General features: G+C 33.0%; 1 protein-coding gene across 4 annotated transcripts in view; it reads right to left on the reverse strand.

Annotated features, from left to right (window-relative positions):
* The window catches only part of LOC6576508, a 35,061-nt gene extending 8,753 nt beyond the window's left edge, over positions 1-26,308 (reverse strand). The window contains exons 1-2 of one of the 4 annotated variants that reach the window (XM_032729336.2): positions 26,102-26,308; positions 18,689-19,391 (exon numbers count right to left, since the gene is read on the reverse strand). In XM_032729336.2, coding sequence (XP_032585227.1) covers positions 18,689-19,239 — 551 coding nt within the window. In that variant the 5' untranslated portion in view covers positions 19,240-19,391; positions 26,102-26,308. Of the gene's footprint in view, positions 1-18,688; positions 19,465-26,101 lie in introns of those variants that run through there. The other 3 variants (XM_015165199.3, XM_044009003.1, XM_002002461.4) reach the window with 3 other exon arrangements.
* Between the last annotated feature and the right edge of the window lie 1,374 nt (positions 26,309-27,682).

Genomic DNA, 27,682 nt, shown 5'->3' on the forward strand with positions numbered 1-27,682 from the left:
TGGCTGCAGATTGCGCCATCAGCATCTTTTGGTATTTCTTTGTGTGTATTTGTGTTTTGTTTTATGGCAAACAGACGCATCAAATTTTATGTTTTGTTTACATATAAGTCAGAGAAACACACGAAATACACGCATTGTTCAGATGTTGAAAGATTTCCGGCACAACGATTCCCCCTATTCTATGAGGAAGTGAGTGCAATTGCAGTGGAGTTAGTTCGAAAGCAGATGTATGCGCTGTATTTGGGAATGCTGAATGGGGTATGATAGACTGCCTTAAAATTCAATTATAACACATTTTTGTTTTCTTTATACTCAGTAAAATGAATACCCTATGAATTAATATATGGTTATGATTAAACATTTCTTGCTGCCTTTTATTTATAAGGATTTTAAGAAAATATTTTGGTTTTTAAAAATTTCTAATCTATTTATACTTCGTAACTATCATTGCTTTCTTATATATTTATAAAATTTTCCAAAAATGTCTAACAGTTTTGAATATCCTGTAGTCAACAAGTCGGGCTTCTTTCCTTATATAAATATTTATAATAAATATATATTTTTGCATTCCCTATTTCTGACCTCCTGGATAGGGTATAATCCTCTTACACAGATTATCCGGTATGTGCCTATTATTCCGATTATCCGTTACATGCTTTTGTAGCCCTAGTGCACTGCTATCGGGTATAACAATTAATTTTCCATATCGAATACTTCTAGAATATTCCAACACCTGTGATACCCCTTACTTTCGTTAGCTATGCCGGCTACCGTGATTCACAACTTCGTGATGAAATTCTGTTCACAGTTCTAAGAACTTGACATGATGAGCCAATTTGCCGGGCCCCCATTGAGGTCGGTAAACAAGTTTTCTTAACTTCATCAACAGTTTTGTTTCTGTTGCTGTTTCTGCTTCTCTTTGCTTGGGCTTTTAACTAAGGCCTTGCATTCATAAATAATCTACAGTGGGACAGAAATGCTTACAGCCACATAATACATAACCAATGAGATCGAGAGACAGAAAGTAAGAGATAAATATTTGTAAAGTGTGATTTGTAAACAAGAATTTGGATAAGAAGCAAACGGAAACAGAAGCAAATCGAAAGAATTATTATTCGCGATGATAACGTCATGAAAATATAGTAAAACATAGTTGTATTTATATTGAATTTTCTTATATAAATACATTTGTTTTTACCATAAATATATGAGTAAGAGGGCTCTACGTGCTTTAGATAGTGTGGCCCATATATGAATCAGTTGAGTCAATCTATAAGGCAGTCGAGGCCTATAGCTGCGCGATAACAAATCAGAATAAATGCAATCTCTTTTTTAATTTTTTGATAGTAAGAGCCATAAAAACTCTAAGACGTCATATATTGTAATTAAATACTTTACAATGTCATACTTCATAGCAACCAGACATAGCCTGATGATCTGTTCATTTTTATGGTATTTTTATGGGGGCGTGACAGCAGTTAGCTCTCACATTAGCACTTACATGTTCGTAAGTTGGCTTGTGTCATTCACCCAATATCTAAGATCTAATTGTCATTATAATCAAATTTTAACAATTCATTAAAATTCTCGATTAACATCAAGTACTTTTCCAGTTAAAAACATGTAAATTATATTGAATATAGTGATAAATTACTGTATGATAATCCGGATAGTCATCTGAAGATAGAAACAAGTTCTCATTATCATATAATGATTATTATATGCTAAGATCTTATCCGGCTAACGATGATTTGCTTATCCTGTTTGTCTTATTTAACTGTGAGCAATAAGTAAATAATATTTATCCGTTTAATATTGGATAAAAGTCTTAGTTTCACAGTTATCTCCTATTCGTATTTATCTTCTACCCTTATCCGCGCTTAGCCGAGGCTTAACTTCACTTGGCTACTTATTAATAAATGTCATTAAATATTTAACCTTTCAAAAAACTGTTAAAGCTAAGTGAATGTGAATGATAACTAATCTAAAATTATAAATCAAATTAATTTGGTTATTTATGTCAATACTTATTTATGTCAATATCTTATGCGTACAGCATACTAGCAGCGGATAAGCGCCATTTAGCATAAATGGATCACTTATAATGCTTAAAGCACATGAACAAATGATATGTTGCTGCAAATGCAATTTTCCTGTTGGCCCGGGGCCAAATCAAATGACGTTTCAGTCATAACAAAAGAAGAAAACAATTATATACAAATAAAAAATTAAATATTACAATAAAAAGAATGAGAAGATTTTGTAGAAAATAATGAAACTGCATAAATGATTTCATTGACCCACGCGCGACTGCCTTACAAATGAGTAATAAACAATTTCCGAATGCAATTAAGCAAGAGACAAATGTACATTGAACTTTAAATGACGCTGATGAGCCAGCGCATGATCAAGATGATTATCATCAGCATGATGATGATGATGTTGGTGCTGTCTCATGTTGCATGTCATACCAAACAGGCAAACAGACAGAATGAGCGGTAGACGAAGTGCAGAGCGTAAAAACTATATAAACAATAGGCGCCTAAACAAATCACTGAGCACACATTTAAATTTAACAGCTTGTAAATTAAATCACAAGGCACACACTCACACTCAAACGCACACACACACGCGTGCTTAGCGAGCAAAATATTTGCATACAAATCTGCAAAACAACATGCCGCTACACATGTCAAATAGCGCTGAGCTTTGGTCTGCCTTATGTAGATGAAGATTAATCAGCGCACAACTATGTCAGCTTGCAGTGAATCCAAGATGATCGACTTTCATAATACCCAGTATTCATTTGAGTTATTAAAATTACAAATAGTTCGCATGGTTGCTTATTATTTGATCTGTTATAAATTAAATAATTTTAAATTTATATAATACTAATAATATAGATTTTTTTAAAATACCTTTTTTTTTTACTTAAAGATTGAAGAGCATTTAGAAATAGATTCTTGAAACTCTCAACAGAAAATCAATGTTAAAAAAAATCGTATATGCCTTTTTATATATGTATGTAGCTTCCAGACTTCTTATTACGTTTAAGATTTAAATATATTATATGGGTAAATAAGCTTGTACAGCTTCCGTCATTTGCAGACAAAGAACATTTAACAGCGAACAACTTCAATATACTACAATAATAATGTGTTAAGTACAGGGTATATGGAAAAGGCTGCCGCCGCGTAAAACGTAAAAAAAGAGGAAAAATATATTTATGTATATTGAACAAGAGGTGTGTTAGATTTGTTTGCACAACACTCGTGGCGCCCGGGCCGCCGCTCAGCTACAGGTAGTCAGCCGCCCGCTGGCTGGCCCGCAGTTTACAGTTTACCTCAGCCAGGTTGCAGCTGCTCAGCAGCGCTGACGACTTGATTCAATAAAGTACAAACACACGCGCAAATCTACTCACTCATACACACACACACACACAGCCATAGTCTGACAACCGTACGCTTTCAAAGCAATAATCGATGATGAGGTCATAACTAATAATAAAAATGACGCCGCTCTGAGAGCGAAGCACATGGCAAAAGCCATAAGAGCAAAGAGCACCAATGAGCAGAGCAGGAAATAGCATAAAAGAACTTTGCAAGCAAGCGCTCGCCTGCTCGTTCGCTCTCTCTCACACTTTTGCATTGAGTGTGTTGACATGGAAGGCAGAGAACTCAGTGGAAGACGAACTCTTCCTCTCAGAGAGCGCAACAGCTGTTTTTGGTGGGCCCGATTTTTGAGGCCAAACAATGATTTTAGTTGCAGTTTTCATTTATATATATATATATACACTGCGCGTCATCAGGTTAGCGCCCCCCTTTACACTCAACCTCAAAGCTAAATAAAATCTAAACCATCAGAGCTCCATCTTTGAAATTTTTTTATATTATACTCCATTTATTTCTCTTTAAAATACAAAAAGAATGGCTACTGTAACAATAAGGATTATTTTTTAATAATTTTTTTTGTAAAATGTACAAAAAATATGTAACAAAAATTTGGTCATCAGATTAGCGCCCCCTGCATTAAATTCAATTTATTTAAGCTAATGACCAAAAATAACACCTGTATTTTAAGCTATTGTTATTTTTAAGTAATATTAGTAGTGCGTAGTGCCGTTTTTTGTTTGAAATTACTTTAAAAATTCGATTAGAAATGGAATTATAAAGTTGTTCAATATTATTCAAGGATATGGTTGACTAAGCGTGTTCAGTACCTTCGATTAACTCTGTCTTTGTACTATAATGCTTTCCGGACTCATATACTTTCCTGACCAACCATCCCCAGACGTTTCCAATGATATTAAGGTCGAGTGAGTATGGTGGCCACTACATGAGATCAATTTTTTGGCCCTGAATCTAGGACTTCAGGGATCGGGCGGTCTAAATTGGGGCATTATCATGCTAGAAAATCTAATGCCGGTTTTCAGACAGGTTATAGAAATGCGGAACAGCAGTTTTAAACACGATATTATGGTCCTATGCGTTCATGCGCGATGTCAAAAATTGAAGCTTGCAAGTGCTGTAGTAAGATATTGATACCTACACAAATGCCACACCACCCCCCCGCCGCAGCGGCTTGGAAACCGTTCCAAATAATGTTCTTCTATGAGTAGGTCATGGATATAATAATTATATCCATCAGTTCCTTCCAAATTCAATTTTTATCATCAGAAAAGCCAACATGCTGCCATTGGATAGGCCACGTTATGTTCGCCCGGCCAAAATTAATGCGTATTTCTTTTCTCAGCATATCGACTGGTGACTTTTTTTTTACATTCTGTTTCATTAAGTAATTAACTTTCTTAATTGCTCTTTAGACCGTTGATAAGCTCGTCTTAACACTGATTTTAACCCTAATCTTGGTGGTCGATTCGTGGGAATTCGAAGCTTCTCGAACTAATGCTCTTCTATTTCCTTCTGAAATCACTTGATTATTGCCGCTTATATAGTTTTTTCCATAGTTTTCCCTATTTGTAAGAAAATTGCCACTTAGTTTTGTGTTTTTTCCTGATTTTTCAGCAATTTTATGGTTGCATAGTCTAGATTTAAAGTATGCCTCAATCTTTGATTTTCAACCAAAGATAAAACTGTTTCTTTACCCATACTATTAATATATTGAATACTTTGAGCTTCACAAAAAATTTGGTGAGTGTAATTGCCAAAATAAGCAAGATAATTACAATTGCATTTGGGGGCGCTAATCTGATGACGCAAAATAAGTGCACACATTTTTTGCGAAAATAGAGCAGAATAGAAAATAAGACATAACGGGTTTTTACTCGCGCTTTTTTTTGGTATGAGAGACATCTCATATGATGATAATGAAATAAAAAAAAAACCAAGAAGTTACGTGCAATAGACAAAGAGAAAAACGTAAAAGAAAATGAGTGTAAGGGGGGGCGCTAACCTGATGACGCGAAGTGTATATATATATATATATATATATATATATATATATATATATATATATATATATATATTTTTTTTTTTTTTATTATTATTTTTTTTTTTTTAGCACCTTTACTTAAGAATGCCTCATATCTATATTTATTTAATAAGTGTCGCAACTTAAACGTTATCACATCGAGAGCTGATATCAGCGCGTGTGACGTCATGTCACGTTGCTCTTTGAACTTTCGACTACTTATCGCATATCTCTCATACACATATCCCTCAGAGCTCAGAACGGTCTGTCATTTCGCTCCGTCAATAAATCAAAGTCTTAATACCCTAATGGGAGCTAACGAGAAATGCTAGCTCGACATATGGCAAGGAATGTAGGTGTAGCTAATCAATCGGTCACGTTGAGTGCATGAACGTGTGCCAATGGAATTTTATCTAGTTGCTAATGGTTTGGCAATATTCAAAACAGTGAAATTATGAAGACAACCTAGATAAAAGTAAGAATTTGAAATATATCCAAGAAGCAAACTCAAACATAATTGCAATAAACTTTTCCATCTTTTCTTTTCATATATGTAGAAAATATCTTTTAGTATTAATATATTTAATATTATATATTTAAAATTTTGTCAAGAATAATTCGCTTTGAAGTAGATAAAATATATCTGTCATTTTTGATAAGGATATTTTTAAATTGTTTAATTTATTAAATAAAATATTTTCTGTTTCTGAATCATATAACCTGTAATCAAAAAACCTCGTCGAGTTAGCTTAGAATATTATAAAACAAGTAAGAAAGCTCTAGTCGAGACTACTCGACTACGAGATCCCCTGAACCCTTGGAGTAATAGCTATTTCAATAATTTTTCGCGTCTTTCAGCTTACACAAGAAACACGCACACACACACACACACACGCACACACACACATACAGGCATACATAAACACACATACATACACACATACACACACACACACACACACACACACATACACACACACACACATACACAAACAATTACATACATATACACACACAAGCATAAACACGCATGGGCGGCAGTGAGCGCTTACTATGAGAACTTAATTGCTTAATAACATTTTTGTGGACGTACGATCTCTAGCTCTAGTCGAGACTACTCGACTACGAGATCCCCTGAACCCTTGGAGTAATAGCTATTTCAATAATTTTTCGCGTCTTTCAGCTTACACAAGAAACACGCACACACACACATACAGGCATACATAAACACACATACATACACACATACACACACACACATACACACACACACACATACACAAACAATTACATACATATACACACACAAGCATAAACACGCATGGGCGGCAGTGAGCGCTTACTATGAGAACTTAATTGCTTAATAACTTTTTTGTGGACGTACGATCTTCATGAAACTTTCAGATTATGATTATGACATGGATATGCATGTAATTGCCAAAGCACAAGTCTCTAGTATTTGAAATACGCTTTTTACAAAAGTGAGGGTGAGGGGGTGAATTTAAGGGTGGGGGGTAAATTTTAACAAAAATCGAAATTGTATAAATTGCATATAGGCATACATTAAAAATTTGGAGACTCTAGCAATAAAGGTGTAGAAGATATAATTTTATAACTGGTTTTCGATAAGGTTTTTTATCGATAAAAAAGATCGGGATGAGTTATCGATTTTTAATGATAAACTTGATATGCGCGCTGTAATAACGAACATTTAAAAAAAAATTTGAAGTCTCTAGCTCTTATAACTTCTGAAATCGACGCGTTCATACATACGGACAGACGGACAGACGGACGGACGGACAGACGGACAGACAGACGGACAGGGCCAAATCAACTCAGCTCGTCGCCCTGATCAAGAATATATATACTTTGTGGGGTCTGCCACGCCTCCTTCTGCCTGTTACATACATTTCAACAAAACCATTATACCCTGATTTCCCATTGAAAATGGGTTCAGGGTATAAAAAAATTTATATATTAGAAAAAATCGCTGATCTCATCCAGCCATCATATTTAACAATGTTATAAAGAATTCATCACCAGCAAGAAATTGTACTATTATTATTAATATTTTGTTCATTTCATATATTTTATCTGTTAAAATGTTAGGGCATGTCAAATAACAAATATATAATAAATATCTAAACATTTTTGATAAGCTCCAATCACCAAATCGAGCCAACTTTTAATAAGTTAACAAACGAAAGCCTACCCCAAGTAGAAGGCATATCTTCTTAATTGCTTGTTTATTTATAACGCTGCTTTAACGCGAACTTGAGTCGCCCCCATGCCCATGCCCGTTCCCATGCCCATCCTGCCCCTTAGCCACGAATCACTTAGTACGAATGTCTGGCTAGATATCTATTTATAGACAATCGCAAACATGATTCCAACCAAACCAACCAACCAACTTGGGGGGTATTGCTTTCCCTCATTTCGGCTTTTTTTTTTTCTTTTTGAGACAGAATGGCTTTTGTGGTTATTGACATAGAGATGACTATCAGATTTTAGCAACAACATAATGATGACAATACTAATGATCATTGTTTAGTTTGGGCTTCGGCGCTATGTTTAGACCATTGCGCGGCATTGGTCGTTGTCCTCTAACCTTTGTTTCGGCTTTAATTTGAAAGTGACATCAACATTTATTTTTAAGTTACATACATACTGGCCTGCTCTTCATATACAAATATGTATAATTTGTTTTATATGTATATATTTCTTGCCCATTTATGTATTTATTTTTTGTGTGCCAAAAATTGTAGCGCTGCGTATGATATCACTTATAACTCGTAATTTGTTTTGTTTTTGACTCTCTTTCTCTTTCTTTGATGGTTCAAGCGTTTCTTCTTCTCTTTCTCTGTTTCTTAGCTATTTGTCAATCACAACTACAATTGATTGTAGCCGCAATCTAATCTAAGCAATATAGCTTTTTATGTCAGCTGCTCGTACCGGCAAAACCTTCTTCTTCTTCTTGTTTTTTTGGGTCGACCTTGGCGCAGTCATTGATGGTTTATATAAATATACTGTACATATATAATTTGATTGGATTATTTTGTCTATACACAGCTGGTCAAGCACTTCAGTTCCCTTCCAGGGATTGGGTTTGTTTGGATTTTTTGGCGGAAAGGGCAAACGCCAGCGTTGCTCCCTTAAGTAATCAACAATTGATTCAATCGAATTTAAATACGATTTGCCATTGATTCATGATAAGCAAACATTTTCACTTTAAGGAAATAGTTGTTCCACATAAAATAAATGGCGTAATTATGCTTTTGAGGATTTTTAGCCTTACAAAATAATTGCGAAAAATCGGGCAATGAAATAAGAAAAGAAACTAATTTCTTAATTTTTTTAAAACTAAGAATTATTAGTTTAAATATTTTTTTATGCGGAACCAGCATTGGCTTTCATTCAAATAAATTCTATTTCAAGACCAAATAATTTTTATTCAAAATTTAATATGGAAAAATATTTGCAATATTGTGCTGTTTGTATTAAATAAATTTTAAATAATTTCAATGATATGAAATAATTTATGTATCTTTATATAAAATTTTTTTTTTTATTTAACGATTCAAAAAGTCTTTATAACAAATTATAGACCGATTTATATTGATTAAATTTGCTGTTTAGAAATTATTAAACAATTAGTTTGTACACAAAATTTTATTTTAAAAATATCAAACGATTTATTTTAATAAAATTATTTGCGATCCCCGAAATTGGAATAAATAAAATAAATATTTATATATTTTAAAATTACTAAATGCAAGAAATATGTAAATGAAGCTACACAATTTTTATAGCTATAATTAATAATTTCGAAAATCCAATAGACAAAAGCTTTAAGATCGTGGATTGTTGGAAAATATCTTTTATGCTTTCTATAAGTCTGTATCACATTACGCGGTGAGTGGAAACTGAAGACCTATTAATGTATGTGACCTGAGTATGACAATATATCATAAAAATGAAAGAGAAAAGAATTTGATTAAATGACCAAAAAATATATATGTATTACCATATAAAAAACGTTTTCAAAGTGAATAAAATATATATGTAGACAACCAGTTGCTTACCAAGTAACCAATGACGCTTTACTCTTGGGATGAAAATTATTTTAATTATTAATTTTTATTTTTCATTAGGATGCCGTCAGGGGTTTTCTGATATAATAATTCAACCACAAACTTTGAATATTGATATATTCTTTACTATTCTTTCTATGCATATAAAATCATAAAATATACACCATATCACTATTTTGAAGCCACAAAAGCAATATCATTTTTTATTTATTCTGAGTGGAATAAAAACGCGCGAAACCGTAAATACTCAAATAGAAAACGAAAAATTGTTAGATCGAGAGCGTTACCGCGCAATAGAAGCGATCGCACGGCCAACTGAATATCGAATGCGCTTGCATTGCATTATCGGGAAGTCGTAAACCCCTATTTAAAAACAGAAACAACAACAACACTGTGCAAAATGTGCTCAATGAAATGCCGATTAAAGTAAGTTTGTGGTGAATATGTTTCCCTCTTTTTTTTTTTTTAATGGCGCACGAATTTTGATGTCATGGCAAAAATTGTTTACACTGAAACAGCGATGGCGTATGTTTGGATTAGACATAGATACATATACATATACATATATATATGAGAGTATTTATAGACATTACAAGGCAGCGCTTCGTTTAATATTGTGTTAAATTACTAATTAAGCGAACCACTCAAGCATTGCCCTCCAGAGAGAGTGAGAGAGAGGGGAGTGTGGGAGAGTAGTTTTCTCGTTCTCTCTCCCTCTGTTTGGAGCAATGTTACGGCCTGTTGTCATTTGATGATGTCATGAATTATCGGCTTCTGATTGAAAGTATCGATAATCGACCCAGTCGAGCCAACGGCCGTCGGTTTAGAACAAAGGCACCCCGTCAAAAAGCCCACAGAGATTGTCTGTCACATGCTATGAAATGAAGTTGTCATCGCTACATTTGGACGCTGTCGTCGTCATTTAGCTACTCCCCCATATATACACAAAACATACACACACACACACACACACACACACACACACACACATACATCTAGTTAACGGAGTACGTCAATTTCGATTTTAAAGCACGCTATATAGGCTCAACAGTTCGTTGGCTAGTTATGAGGTCAACATTTCAAAAATAAATGGGTTACATGTGCCACAGCAAAACAATTAAAATACCACGCTTCAATTTTGAATGAGTATGTTTGTGTGCGTGTGTGTGTGAATGTGTGTGGGCACATCGATTATTGCTAATAATATGAAACCAAAAACAAAAGAAAGGTAATTTGCGCAAAGTTAGTGAACAAGTTAACTATGCAAGAGTTTTTATGTTATGTTATACCCTGTAATTTATTTTATTTGAGTAGCATTAGATGTTTAAGTTAAGATGGAGGTGAATTTTTGGTGAAGATATAAAATTGATTAAGTATATAAAAAAAACTTAAGGTTTCTACAAAAATACCTGACTTAAAACATGCCTTAAATATAATTTAAAAAACAAATCTAAAATTTATTACAGAGCATCTGTTCGCCTGTCAATTGCAATTCCCATTAGATTAATTGATTTGTTTTCTTCTTCGTCTCTCAGGTGAAACATTCAAAGTGAGTCAGTTGCGTGTGTTGCATATGGATCGATCTCAGCTGTGAGCACTGAGGTCATTTGCAATCGCAGCAGCAGCATTTCAATTAAATTAACATTTGTATTGAGATGGAAGTGAATACGGCAGGTGTTGCCAGGTGGGTGTGTGTGAGTGACTATATTCAAAGTCTATTCGGTATTAGAGCTTTAAAGCTATAATGACTAATAAGGGCAGAGTCGAAAGCTTGAACAGTTATGGCAAGAGCGGCACTCTTTCATTTATTGAATGCAACAAACCAAGCCATGATCATTATCATGATCATAGAATGAGATCATATCTGTACACAAAATGGTACAGTCACGCATTTTACATAGATTACTCAGAATTTAATGCTTGGCTCGATGAATAATCGGCTGGGAAGAATATTATAGACAGGCAGGTCAAGGGCCATCATTGTTCATTGTTCTTTATGACAAGTATGCCCACAAAATATTAAACAGAATGCCCGAATTAAGGGAATAAGTTATACAGAGATATTCCTGGTATTCCAAATACCTAGAATCAAAAATTCCGATGAGCTGTACTTACAACACTTCTCATATAAGATCGGACAACTTTTCCAATATTATTCGACACAAGCGAAATATATATAAGTGAATGAATAATGTAGAAGTTTAAAGAAGTTATCCACATACATTGTAAGGATGAAATCCTAGCTGAGTAGTAGTTACTAGAAGTAGTAGTAGTATTAGTTTAGAAGCTTGATTTTGCATATTTGCCATGCCGGATAACTTCTTATAAATTATCCGATCTTATCCGGCATAAAAAAATGCTAAATCTCCCAATTATATTACTACACATTCAATTGCCATATGTTTACGCCTTAAGAGCATTCAGCTACTGTCTTTAAGCAATATTTGATATTTATTTGGGACAAAAGAGAGAAAAAAAAAATGCTCTAAGAAGAATATCTTATTAAAATTTATCTATTGACATGTCTGTACACGTCAATCATAAAATGCAGAATAATCGCAGAAGCTTAGCTAAAACTGACAGCCAGCCGAAAACGCCTCCATACGAAATAAATTCGATAAACTTTTATGTTTTGTTTGAATTTGTAGCTTGTTTCAATTTTCGTGGCGCTGACATGATTTAAACGCATTTTTGTTTAATATTATATTATTCATATATATATATATATATATATATATATATATATATATATATATATATATTTTTTTTTTTTTTTTGCTTTTTTTTTTTTTTTTTTGAGCAAAATATTTACGATTGTGTTTGCTAATTTGTGCCGATTATTTGCTTTGCAAATTATGAAGTAGCCTCGGCCCTCAATTTTCACACTTTCTTTCTTTCGACTTGTCGAATCTTATTTTTAGAAATGCTTTTAATTTTAAAGCAAAGTCATACAAAAAATTTGTTAAACAATAATTTTGCCTATGCTCTTTTTCGTTTCTTCTTTATTTTACTTTTCTGTGTATACAAACGATGGCACTGAGCAACTCTTCGCGCAGACCATGAAAATCAAGTGCAATGCTAGAGCATAAACAAAACTGATCTATGGCCATGGCTGTGGCTATGGAATGTGTGTGAGTGTCTGCTAAAAATAGAGAATACAACCATTTTTGAAGACTATAAAAATGCACAAAATTACAAACACACACATAAGTATATGATGTATTAAAGTGGCACGAAGTCTAAACATTGAATATCATAAAAAATGGAAAAACAGCAGGATAAAGCTGCGAAATTCAGCAATTATTTAAATTACTTTGTGAATTGCTGCTATAAAATGTAATTTTGGGTTGATGGTTGAATGAAAATATATACGAAAATTAATCAAATGAAATCCGTCTATATTTAATAATTTATATATGATTTAAAAATATTTATACATTAAAAAAAATAATAAAATAAAAATGTTTAGCTCAGGCAGATATTGCAAGCATATAAATATTGTTTTGAATATTTATTAATTTTTACTTTTTATAAATAAAAATCGTCAGTTAAAATGTATAAAGAAAATCAAAGTTAATATAAAAAAATAAATATTAATAATAAATAAAATAAATTATATCAAAAGCAAATAATTTAAATAAATTGCCGTTCCATTCATCATGTGGACACTAAAAACAATTCAATATCTTAAAATTGTTTTTATTTTTTATGGCACTTACTTTTGCCATACTAAATTGACTTCATTAAATTAAACAAATAGTCAACAATAGCAATTATGCGTCTTATAGATATATAAAACTTTGTTACTTTATTTGACTTGCCGATCTAGTCACTTAATTGTCTTTGTTTATAATTGATAAACGGCTCACCTTGACTTCATAATACCCATTGTTTGCCTGGATCTAGTTGTGTGTGGAATAGGTGACACCATAGTGTAGGCATCAAAATAGCGTATAACGCTCATCTATTGGCTATATAAGACACCGACATTGTTAACATTATCGATTTGCTATCATACAAATATAAATATATATTTGCTAAGCACTTTGGCTTAAGGCGTCAGTCAACTTGGCCTTTAGCTATATTACGTATACGTAATAAGTGTGTAGGAAAGACCTTCATAAGTAGTTGGCATTATTTTTAGCTAACTGCAGCTGTGTTTGTACAAATTCTTTTCGCTATTGCAATTTGTTATTAATAAACAATTTACTCAATTGCTAAGGCATATTGGAGAATATCTTCTTGAATTCGCTTGATAAATTCAGTTTTCTTCATTCTATTTGGAAATTTGTGAAATTTTTTGTTATTTATTTATTCCGTCTGCTGCGAAATTGTTTACTACACGTTTCGTAATGGAGGCGTTTGTGGAAAATCTGAATGAATAATAAGTGAATGCACACATTTGTTTATAAAATGCATTTTTCCACAACATTAATTATTATTTATTAGCAAACGTGCCGCGATTCCGCAATGACCGGGCGCAATTGTGTGAAAATTGAGTGGCAGGCGAAACCTTTTGGCTAATCGATTTTAACAAAAAAACAATCATGGAAAATACATGAATAAAATATATGAATACATACATTTATCATATATATTTAAAGATGACAAAGCAGAGCTAAAGCTAATATCAATTAACTTGGGCAAATGCCCAATGATTAATGAATATAATTTTATCCGTTGAATAACTGGGAAATATATAAGCTTTACAATTTTTAAATAACAAAAAACCAATTGTATGTATTGCATACAACAACCGGATATATTATCCGTTTTTATCCGATAATATATATTCCTCAAAAATCGCCTTTTAACATTATTCGAATCGACATATATTTTAATTTAAAATTAATTATATATAATCTCGATTCGAACCAGTTTTAGGTGTCAATTTGTGTGCTCAACAATGTGATAATACCAACTGCATGAATAAGCATATAGGATAAATTAGCCACATTTATCTAAATACTCAAGATGTGTTTAAGACAATTTGCACAGCTTTAAATTTTTGACACAATCTACAATAAAATGAATTTTTTATATTATAGATAATTATGGATAATTATGTGACTAAGCTTTTGGTGTGAATTTTTAATGTTGAAGCTACAATTAAAAGTGGGATAGGTATATAGTAGTTGATGTGAAATTCTCTAGAGTTAATTAAATGAATTTCAACAACGATCACGCCTTTTAAAACTATAGAAATAAATTACTTTTCCTAGCTGCTAGATAATTAACATAATGGCTCGAGTGGCAACTAGTAAAGACTTTGTTATTATATGAAAATTATTTATTATCTTCCCATGCAGTCGTACTTATAATATATATATATATATATTTATACGAATGACCATATGAATATGTTTGGACTCTATGTCATAATCAAGTTAAAAATAAAGCATAATATCACGACGCAAAAAGTCATCAAACACAAGTACTTATAAACCCAAAGCGATAAATGCAGTTCGTATAAACGATGCGGAATAAAAAACAGAACAAAAACAACAACAAAACTGAATTGGATTGCATAAAGAAAAAGGAATAGTAGATGGCATAAAACAATTGACAAAAGAATGCGGCAATTTTTTCTCTTTTTTCTTATTCGCTAAATTGAAGTGCTTCTGATAAAGTCATAAAAATATATATACATATATAATATGTACATATATTTAAAGATATATGTAAGTGCGGCCTTTGAGCGCGGTCAATGCGTGATTTATTGATGCAGTAATAAAATGAATGAAATTGAAACATCAAAAAAGCGACAATGACCGCAGTCAGTTGGTGATCAACGTTCTGGCTTGCAGCAATTGAATTAAAGCGACATTCAAATACGACAACAACAACAATAACAATATGTAATTAATAATGAAACGAAACACAACTCTTTCAATTTAACAGCCTTTGTGTGTGTGTGTGTGCTCTGTCCATAACTTTTAATAGCCGCAGCTCTGTGATTTATGTGCTTGAATTAGCTGCGGCCGTTTTCACGTTCCAGTTGCCAAAGCACACAAAAAGCGTTAATTTCACCAAACATTTGGCTTGAAGTAAGTCTGGGTGTGTGTGTGTTTGTGTGTGTGTGTGTGAATCCAAACAATTCACAACAAATGTAAATGCATTCACCTAGAAAATCTATTTGCAAATGAATAACACGTGTGCCACAGTCTGCAAGAAGGTCAAACGAATCACGAATTATAGCAACAATAAAACGAAACCAAGTCAGACGCTCAAATTCAATTTGCCAATGCATAAAGCAAAGACAAAGGCCCGCTCTAGTGGTCCAAAGTCGTAAAAATCATTTAATTAACCGAATTTTTGCAATGCTCAACGTATGAAATACCCGTACCAAGAGATTTATTTATATTAAATTTATGAAAAAGCATAGGGTGACTAATTGAAACTACATTTACTTTTAAGGCATAGATTAATATATTCTTTAATTTCGAGCATGCAATCAATTGTTGTTAAGAGTATATTTAAAGTAAAATTTAAACATATTTTATATATATATATATATATATATATATATATATATATATATATATATATATATATATATATATATATTTTTTTTTTTTTTTTTTTAAATATTTTATTTATTTCTAAATAAATTTTATATATTTAAAAAAAATATATATATGTTGGGCGAAATATTAATGCACGATATTAAGTATACGCATGCGTATACGTAACTTGTTATACAAACAATAAATACACAGTTAATAATTTGCCGATAATTTTTACTGAACACGCAAGATATTTTAGCTCTGCTAGCTAAAGCAATAATAGCTGTGGCATATTATTGGGTTGGGTATCTAATAGTCGGGCTACAGTGAATAACTCGCTTGCATCGCTACAAACAATTGTCAGTTCCGCGGGCACAATAAATATGTTATGAAAACGACAATTTGTCGGCTGACTTATGACTTTATCATATGCAAATTGTGACAAGAAATGTGTATAGATATATTGCACAGTTTGGTGTTTACAGCATTTGACATTTAAATACATTGTTATTGTTGTTCATTTAAAAACAATTTATTTTGGAAATAACAAAAATATAATATAATAAATAAAAATAAAAATAAAAATAAAAATAAATATATATGCATATATATATGCATGCAACTCACGCGCGCTGGCAAGAGATCAAGTTCATTGAATTTTCATATTGGCGACAAATTGAATATAAAATTTAAATAAAAATAAATGTAAAAGCACAAAAGAAATGTCTTTGCTCTGTGTGAAACGAGATAAAAGCAGCGAAAAGATCGCCTTGTCATTTAATTGAATATATTTAGTGTTGTGCACGGCGTTGCGAGAGTTCGCAAAAATCAAATATATACACATATATAATATATAGTATATATATAAACAAAATATATAAAGCATTTTAAAATAACGATGACAAAATCGCGCTCACCGTATTTTTGTGCAACAAACAAAAAGCGCTAAAACAAGACAAGAGAGGAAGATGTATTGGTTTTGAAATAATTTTTGTTATTTTTATTTATGTTATTTTTTTATATATATTTTTTTGCCTTATTTTGGGGGGCATTCGCCCAGGAAGGCGGCAGCGCAATTAGATTAGAGGCGTGGCCATAATTCATGTGTTGTCTCGGCCGCCCATGTGATTAATCACGGTTTATGTCAAGAATATCAAGCAGTTAGTGCCCCAAACATGACTGAGCGGATAAGCTAAATATATTATCCGCTGCTCTTTGGCGGCAAATTGGATAAAAGTGATTGTAGATATAGATAAAAATGACTAAGATATACATATTTAAATAACATACATATATGGTTAAATATATATTTTCGCATATATCTTAAATGCATTAAAATATATCCCTTGTTCAGCGGATAAAAGCAAATTTGTCAACAGAACAATGTATAGATTTTATAGAGCTGCTACGGATAAACAAAATTTTTTTGAAATGTTTTGTGAAATAAGAGATTTCAGTGAATCTACGGCTGTAAGCTATCTGTCTCTCTTGTCCCAATGCGGATAAAATGAAGTTATGAGTGGGAAAATTCAAATACACAAAGTTAACACTATTAAAAAAAAAAACATGTATTGGTAGAAATTCTGTATTACTTGCAGTTATCCAATTAACACATTTTTACCCTTAGGGTAGTACCCAGTCGAGCATTCTTTTGTTATTTCATTCCTACTTAATTCAAGCTCATTATTAGCCAATTACGCTACAATCAACAAATATCTTTGTATTGTGTAAAGCTTCGGTTGCTATTATTGTAATTCATATTATGGCAAAAATGCATCAACAAAAGATATAGATAGATTTATCCGTCATTATCCGCCTTTGTTATTTATATATAGTTCATTCATAGCATATGACGGCATACAAATAAAATTTGAAAGCCCATAAATTATGGTAACATTTTATAAATATTTATATCGATGCGATTGCCTATTGAGACCTTGAACAATTGAAGAGAGTTTGACCCATGTACTAAGAAGACATTGAAGCGCTTCAAAAGGAACTATTCAAATCGTAAATTTATGCTTAATAGATAAATATTGGCTGAGATAAAAGCAAGAGAATGCTCAAAGTTCAATTGTGGGTGTGTCAGACGTAATATAGCAATGAATTTGGCAAGGCAAAAGCTCTTGGATAATCGTCTGGGAAAATACTAAAGATAAGGGCTAGATAAGATTACAGGTTATGAATCCAAAAAAGAGGTTGTAAATACATCGACTATTTTATATAGGATGGTGAAATAAATGCTTTGTGGAATATTCAATGTAAATAAGGGTTAAATAAGTTAATAAATTAATTTTCTTTGAGATTAATTTTAATTTGATAAAGTTATATATTGCTTTAAAAATATTTTCCTTATATATCACGTCTATATATCTCCTTTAAAAAATATTTGAGTCATATATTTAAGTTTTATTTTTTTATTTTTTTTTATTTTTTTATTTTTTTTTTTTTATTTATGTATTGTATAATAAAAATATTAGTAAAAAGTCTGTTTTCATATTAGTTCATATAAGTATATAGTATATTTGCTTAATTTAAATGTTAGCCACAGCTTAAATTAATATAATACAGTTCAATTTTCATTTTGCACCAAGCACCAAGCAAGTTAGTAAAAAATAGAAACAAATAAATAAAGAAAACTGAAAATTGAAATAAACATACCCAAAAAACAATTGCGTTATTTGCGCTGGCGTCTGGCAGATATTGTGCACGTTCAGGGTGCGGGGGCGGGCGAACAGCATGCTCGAGTTGTTGCCCAACAGATTGGGCAGACAGGCAGCCTCCGCTATGATGGCCGACGTTGAGTTGCTGCGCAGCGTTGTATAGGCGCGCAGTTGATCAACATTTGCAGCATTTGCCGCCGCAGCAGCAGACGTGGAGCGCAGCTCGACAGCTGTTGTTGTTTCCTCTAGGGTCTCGACCAAGTCTTCAGCTGAATCCAGCTGCATGGGCTGACTGCTGTTGTTGTTGTTAGTTTTACTGCGCAGCTTGTTGTAGACATTATTGCTGTTGTTGTTGTGATTGTTGCGATTGTTGTTGATGAGATTTGGTATTTTGGCGCGTGGATTCTTGCTTCGATTGTTGCCGACAATCGCTTGTGTTGCCATTGTGCTGCTGGCGTTGTTGTTGTTGTTGCTGCTGCTGCTGCTGGTGCTGCTGCTGGTGCTGTTGAAGCGTTGTTGCAGACGCATTTTGGACAATTTGCTGCGCATTGAATAAATAATTTAAACGCTTCGATTTGTTGACCTAGTGCCAAACATTTCACCTTTTGCGTTTTTATTGTTTTTATGCTTTTTGTTTATTGTTGAGTTGCGACGCCGGCGACAACATTTCACAGAGCTGCAGCGCTGCCTTTCGCTTTCAACTAAAGAATTTTTGTGTTGCGCAAAATAGAAAATAAACTGAGTTTTTTTTTTTTTTTTTTTTTTTTTAGAAAGAATAAAACCAAAACAAAATGTTGATAAGCTTTTGTTAAATATTGTGTATAAAATATGCGTATATGTGTGTGTATATTTTCAAGTCACTTATTTGTTGTTTTCTTTAGCAACTGTGTGGGCGTGTGCACCTTGACAAATATTTGGTTTTGCTTTTCAATTTTTTTTTGTTATTTTTTTGCGCGCTGCAAATTAATTTCTTTTATATATTTGTTTTCTTATATAAATTTAGAAATGATTTTATACAGACATAGGTATGCGTGTGTTTGTATATAAATATTTTGAACGAACGGAAATTGCCTCACACACAGCGTAACACGCGAATAGCACTCGAAAGCGTGCAGCTTTTGAAACTCTGCTCACACACACACACACACACAACGAACAATGCACAACGTTGTGAACGCGCCGAGCCAACGTTGCCGAATGATTCGCCCAGCACAACAGAGCGCGCAGAAGTACTACGCTCAGCGTCGCGACGCTCGGCCAGCGGTCGCTGCGCACTGCGCAGTTGCCGCTCAGCCACTATTGCTCTGAGAGCGCACGCACGTGTGTTGCCCTCTCTATGTCACTCGCTCACTGTGGCTTTCACCTATGCGCGCGCCCTACTCCACACTCTTTATACTGCTCAACGTGTTTTATATTTGCTGTTCGCTTTTCCTCGCTAAGTTTTGCTCCTGTTGTTTTTCAAAACAAACATTCAATCAAATGCTGTCCATCTCGAACTATCTGCTCTTAGCTTACAGAGCGCGTGGGCTGCATTCGACTTACGAAAAGTTATGTTTTTATTTCTTATTCGGCATATGGATCGGACGTTCATCAAATGGGTTTCATAGCAACAAGCCAGCGCTGCTCGCAATTTCCACAATTTGGAAGCGGCGTACAGTGGGCGAAAATTATCAATTTGTCAGCAAAATATGCTTAGAGATTGTATACAAAAAAGAAAAAAAACAAGAACTGTTAAATAAAAAAATAAAAAAAAATGTAAATGTAATATAAAATAAAATCGACTTAATATAAGACTTATTTCGAAATCATTTTATATTTTCCATAAATTTATATAATATTTCATTTTAATAATATTAAGCATAATAATTTATTCTTTTCATATTTTTAAAAAGGGAATCTTCTAATTTTAGCCCATTGTGAGTGACTTTCTCTTTTTCTCTAATACGGATTTCCAAAACAAACTGTCTGAGCTCTCGACAATGAAAGTTATTATAATCAATGTGGAATCACAGTTTTTTTCCTTCTCTTTCGCTTCCTATACTATGACTAACTCCTTGAACTGCTCCTAATTACAAATTATTGGGATTACTCATTGGTATTTTAGATTGTGCATACAAAAAGTAAAAACAAAAAAATTAGGCATTTTGTAGGGGCCAATGTGAGTAACAATCGGAGCCAGATAAGTTACGGCGATAAGGTCTAAAAATTGGATGTATGAGTGCAGAAAACACGGTAACAGCTGCTCCTTAAATAGGATCCCCAAAACAGGTAATTCATATGCTTATGAGCTGTATGCTAAGGTATTTCCGCGCAGCTAGCCAAAATATATGAGTTCATCTGATAGTCAGCAGCTGTTTGTGGGCGTGTGTGAAAGAAAGGCTAACCTATATATAAATAAATGTATCTGTGAGATACTATATATGACAGTCCAGATGCCAAATTTAAATACTAACAATAATTTATTGACGCCGCTCGAAAAGAGATTATGAGCGCGTGTAGGTGAATGAATACATACAACATATAGCCATACATATATCTATTTTGTGTTTAAAGAAATAAACTGGCGCAGTAAAGAGGGCGTTGCTTCAAATATTATTATGTATGTCAGGGCTTGCTCTTGGCACTTGTGCCATACGAAAGTTCAAAAAGATTTGCGCACATCCAAGCAACTATATATCTATCTATATCAATATCTATAAACACATATATAGTTTATATTATATGTATGTATGTTTTTCGGCTGTCATGTACGCGCCTTAAATGAGCATTTTGCGATGATGCCATTTTTGTTGTGGGCTGTTTTTTTTTCTTGTTAATTAATGATCTATTGAAAACATTTAAGGAAAAAAAAAAACAAAAAATGAATAGACTGTGTGTTTAAGGTGAATACGTTTAAGAAAAAGCTTACAAATTGTGAATTCGTTTAAATCCGGATAACAAGTGGTGCTTATAGATTTGGCATACATATAGCTGTCTGCGGATAACATACATGTTTACCTGAATAAAACATTCTGAACGAATAATGTGGTAGATAAACTATGTTTCAATGTACGAATAAAATGAAATGGATACAAATATATTTGTAGAGGGTGTATAAGATTAATTTTAATTGACTGGATAACACAGATGTTTTCTCCAAACGAAATATTCGAAATGGATAATATACAGAAAAAAAGACATATATAATATGCACGTAATGCTTATAGTTTTTGCTTGCAAGTGGATAAAATATTTATATAATGGGTACTGTAAACAAAATATTCTACGCTGATGAGATATATTCTAAATTCAAACAATCTCGTAATAAATAGTTTTAAATTTGATTCTATTTTAATAAATTTAAATTAATGCTTCTACTAGCATTTGAAAAATAACGGTAAACATTCGTTTACTCATATTTAATATCGCTCACAGGAAAATTGAATGATTCATCTAATGAAGGGTAATATCGAATATCAGAATCTATATTTCCGCTTGACTGCGCAACACATTAAAACTCGATCAAAGTTTAGCATGTAATCGTGTCAGCTAATTTGCAAGAAATTAGGCGTTTGATTAGCGCTTGGCGGCGTTTGTTTTCTGTTTTGTTTTCTTTTATATTGGCATGAGCTGAGTAGGTCGCAAAAGTAAGGCAATTAAACATGCAGGTATATTATAATTAGAAATATTTAGAAATGTGTTCTAAAGATAATCCTGTTGGGAAACAAGGCTTGGTATGCTTAAATCTATGTTTATCATTTAAAAAGAATTTCCATTTTTGATTTATTTATTTGTTTATTTTTTTTTTTTTTGATCAATTAATTTGTTGTAATTTTTTATTTAGCATTTAACTTATAAATTTTCATCAATTCACACAAAATTAAAATTAAAATATTAATATTTTTTGTTTTTACAATATTTATAAATACATATTTATTTTAATAACATTTATTAATTCTATTAATTAAAATTAAAAAATGTATGCATTCAACTAGCTAATTTTGTTTTGAATTTAATAAATATTCAAAAATTAAATTTTTAACTTTTTGCAAGCTCTAACAATGCATTGTAGCACCCAAAGTGTAGGGTATGAATTAGAGCAAAACTAGACCTAAATAGTTGAAAACATTTGCAAATTGGTCACGCCAAAGTAATGTAAATGACAAATATATTGGCGCTTCCCCCGTCCTCTCTCTCACTCTTTCACTCTGTCTCACTCCCTGGTGCCTGAAAGGGTACCGCGGGTGGGACCGAGGTTTGATGAGTTTGATTGGCAGTTGATTGCCGTTTGATTGACAAATTGTGCGTTTGTATGCGTTCGGAAGGTTTAACGCCTTAATCTCGGCATTGAGCATATTCTGTTGCCTAGATATTTAAATTTCAAATATGTAGTTTTACTTGTATTTTGTATTGCGTTGTTTGACTGTGATAAGCGCTGGGCGCTTACTTTATGCGCATATTTCATGACAATTCAATCAGGCGAACCGCAAATGGACATATAGATGTGGACATATGTGTCTGAGTGTGTGCGTGTGTGTGAATAGCGATAAGTTTCTAAAAGCTAGGGCGTAGATAAAAAACCACTGAAAACAATCAAAATAAATACAACGAGAAACTTTATGCCATATTTGCATAGGCGTATGTGTGATATTTACTTTAAAAAAAATATATATATTAAAAGAGAGGAAGAAGAGGCGCATACGAGACGCCAGCCAGCCAAAAATGAAATACAAATTTATCGCGCGCAAACACAAACGACCTTCAGGCTTTTATGGCCAGCGCTTTGCCATTTTTGCTTACAAACGATTTTATTTCCGTTTTGCTTTAATTGCATTTCACTCACTCACGCTCAATTGCCGCAGTCGCCTTCCTCTTCCTTGCAGCCTTTTTCCTCAATAACTGTTATTGTCATGAATGCAATTAATTCTTTTCTTGTTTACGTTGCGGCGCTCGTCCAGCATGATGAACGAGAGAGAGAGCGAGAGAGAAAGAGAGAGTGAGGCAGAGGGAGTTGCAGAGAGGATTACAGCGCAAATAGCGCTCTCTCACGCACAATACTTCATATTCGGTCTCTCTCTTTCACTCAGGCAACTTTAAGCAAAAGAACAACTCTAAACAAAAGACTGAGCATTGCGTTGAGCATTTCTAGCAGAGCATTTAATACTCTTCAATTGAAGTTGCCAAATTAGGAAATTAATATTAATATTTTCGGTTATAACAAACAATTTATTCCTATTCAAATATACACGACATTTTAATACATACATGACATTTTAATCAAGTCTTTAGATTCAACAGCGGCCAGACGGAGCAATATACTCGTTTCGCTTTCGTTAAGGGACATATTAGACTTGTGATGTGATGTGATGTGGTAAATGCACACAACTATAACCAAAAATCTCAAAAAATTCTCTTTAGACTTGACTCTTGTTCTTATTTGTCAAGGTCTTCAGCTGAAATTTCATAACATTACATGTTGAACAAATATTTTGATATTTTATCTCTAACTTTTGTTTATAATCATTATTTTCTGGTTATAGCGACTGAGATTGCAGCTGTTTCTACTTAATTGTTGTTAATGCGATAACATAAAAATATTTATTTAATCTATTTAAGCAGAAGATACTTTATTAACTAGAAATTTTAGTTGTTTTTGCTGTTCTGTTGATGTTTATTAATGAATTTCGGCGTCCTTTTTTTTCTTTTTGACTAAAATTTATTTACTATTTTTGTGTCGCTTGTCTGCGTATTTCCGCGTTTATCACTTAAGTGCAAAAGTTGATTATTGTCAAATAATATTATTAATAATACCAATAATAATAGAACAACAATGCTTGCCTTTTGCGGATGACTCGAAGTGGGCAATGATAAATTATTGGGGGCATAGTGCACTTTCAGCTCGTGTCTGGCATTGCAATTTAGATAGATATATTAATAGATATAGATATAGCTACATTTATGGCGAAAATATGATGTATTGCGCTTAGTAATTGACATTGCCTGATGTCATACCAGAAGCAAATATAATTCATAATTTTTGTCAGAGATTAAAGTAATTTTTTCGGAAATTAATTGCAAGAGTTTATCCTGATCTGCTGAGTTCTTAGAAAATATTTCCGAGTCTATTAAACATTACTGAGTAAGTTGTCTAAATTGTATTTTTAGTAAGAAATTGTCTTGAGTAGATTCCTGTTTTTATTATAAAAAAAAAACACCTTAGTAGCTTTACCGAAAAAATTGCTGACATTTAAATTAATAAAAAAAAAAAAAAAAAAAATTATAAAAAATGCGATTTTTATATTTAAAAAAATTGTTTTTTTTTTTCAATTTTAGTTCTTCTTAGTTAACTATAATTATATATATTCATTAAAATCTCTTATAAATTTTTGTATCACAAAGTATTATAAGAATATTTTACATACTTTTATTAATGCCACGAATAGCTATAATAAATTCTATTAAACAGATCTCAAAGTTTACACCAAGAGCTAAGGACGCTGATACACTTTGAAGGTAATTTTAATTGCAAATTAATTTTCTAGACTGTTCAATAGCTCGATTTGTTTAAATATTTAACACATTTTTCAATTTATCATTTTCTTCCCCAGACTTTGCCTTGAATGCTGACAGCAGATATATTTTTTTGTTTTTGACCTATTCCAGAGACGCGGTAAAAAACGAAACCAATCAAGGTCCGAGCTCTGGCCGAAACTAACGGGTCGCAAGCGAAATTGGCATAAACAATAATACAAAATTGTTAACAATTTCCTCTAAAAAAAACCAAAAGCAGAATGCGAGAAACAAGTTAAGTTAACGGAGCAAAGAGCGTTGCTTAGGTCATTGACCAAAAAAAGAATTATTGTTATTGTAAAAATAAGAGAGAGAGAGAGAGTGCCACTACCAAAATCGTAGTCATTGGAGCACTCGCTCTCTGTGCTGCTCTCTTTCGCTCATTTGCTTTGGTGCCCGAGCACGTTTTCCAAGAAAAAAGCCAACGACGCTACTTTTTGTTTATGTGTGTGTGCATGTGTGTGGGGAGCTCTCCCACAACCGCGCACCCATACATGTGCAAATACGACATACGGTCTATGAGGGCTGCCTCTTTGCTTTTTTGGCAAAGCCAACCACAATACTTTTAATAGCAATAACAATAATAACACGCAGCAGCAGCAGCAATAACAACAACAACCGCACACACTAAGGAAAGTTTTTTTTTTGTCGTTTTTTAGCGCCGTTGTATGGCACAAAGCGGTGCGCGCTTACGTCATTCATAAAAATAAAAACGCAGCGCAAAGCAACTGAGTAGCTCCGCTGACTCGCTATCTCACTCTCAGTGTCTCTCTTCCTTTGTTGTTGCTGCTTTTTGTTTTTGTATGTTGTTCTTGTTCTTGCTGCTGCTTCTGCTGCTGCTCGTTCTCGCTTAGCTATTTACCTGAAGAATATTTTAACCATTTTGTTTGGCATTATTTAATCAACTGTCGTTGCTACTTGACACGCTTATTGCTCATATTTTAACAAATTTGAACTACATTGCCACGATTAGCGCGATTGTGTTTTATTTTCAGGTTTTGTTTTAATCGGCCGCAGGTTTTGTTTTGCACACACAAAAATCTACTACTTTTCGTTTTGATTTTCGCGTAGCACTGAGCTTCTTGTCAGTTCAGTGAGTGGGGAAAGACGTTAACAGCAGAATGGCACTGTCCCTTATTTATCGCTTAGCCGCCACAATTGATCGGAATAGGCAGTTTTGTAGATAAAGCAACAGCTGTTCTGTTAAATTCAATAATTCGCGCCAATGCCTGTAAAAATGTGAAATTGGAATATATTTCATATTTACAAATGTATTTTAGCTGCTTCTATTTTCAAAACACATATATTAAATAACATAAATGGCTTTTTCTAATGCTTTTGATATAATCAATTGATGTATACCTGAAATTACATTTTCATTAGTATAAAGGTAATGTGCTCAGAATGGCACTGCTGTTGTATATCTAGAGTTGACACATATACAAATAAAGGTTGGTTTCTGTGACTATTGGCAATGACATAGCGGTGAGCAATTTTATATGAGCAGAAACGCGCCAAATTTAAAATTATAAAATGTGTATGACGAAATGCTCATTAATTATACATAAGAGCAAAGCAAAAGCAATGTAATGTTAGTCATTATAAATAGACACTTTGTCCGGAATTCCCACTTAGCTGGATTTCATTGTCACTCGCAATATCTTAATTACAAGACTCGCCGCCTCGAGTGTCTCGATATCTGCAACGCTCTTTTCAGCAGCGGCTCGTCTTATTGTTCTCGTTTAATTGCAATTACCTGTCAGATTTACGGCCAGTGCTTGCCTCTCGTAATTGTAATTGTAGCAACAACAAGTACAACAGCAGTTGGCGCCACCTGCCGCCCACCACTGAACAACATATTTGCATTGTATAATTGCCACTCGAAGCGCCTCCTACTCGCACACACATGCAAGCACTCGCACACACACACATACACAGACGCATGTTATTGGGCTTCTCATTTTCACACATGCCGTTAAAGTGGCGCATTTCTTAATGAATATGCAACAATGAGAGCTCAACTCAACTCGACTCGCGTCAACTTAACTCAACTCGACTTGACGCTCCGCTGCCACTGCTGCTGCTGTTGCTTATCCCTTTTGACCACACCAGTTGCACGATACCTGTTAATGAGTTACTCAAGTGGTCAGAGTCGTGAGCAGAGAAGGAGAGGGGGAGGCAGAGCTGAATAATGTATCATATGAGAATTTAAAACTGAAATTGCATGTGAAATAATAAAGTAATACATTTATGATAAATATACTTTAACTAATTGATTAATTAAAATTATATTTCTATATAATTATTTACTCCTTACATCTCAATATTATAAATACATTCAAGTAATAAAATTAAAATTCTGTTTTTACATAATGCCTTTTATTTAGCGAGCAAATCCTGATCAATATTTCCACAAGTTTAATAGATGTACGATGGTAGAAGA

The sequence above is a fragment of the Drosophila mojavensis genome, unplaced genomic scaffold, assembly GCF_018153725.1.
Source record: "Drosophila mojavensis isolate 15081-1352.22 unplaced genomic scaffold, ASM1815372v1 contig_36, whole genome shotgun sequence".
NCBI classification, from domain to species: Eukaryota; Metazoa; Arthropoda; class Insecta; order Diptera; family Drosophilidae; genus Drosophila; species Drosophila mojavensis.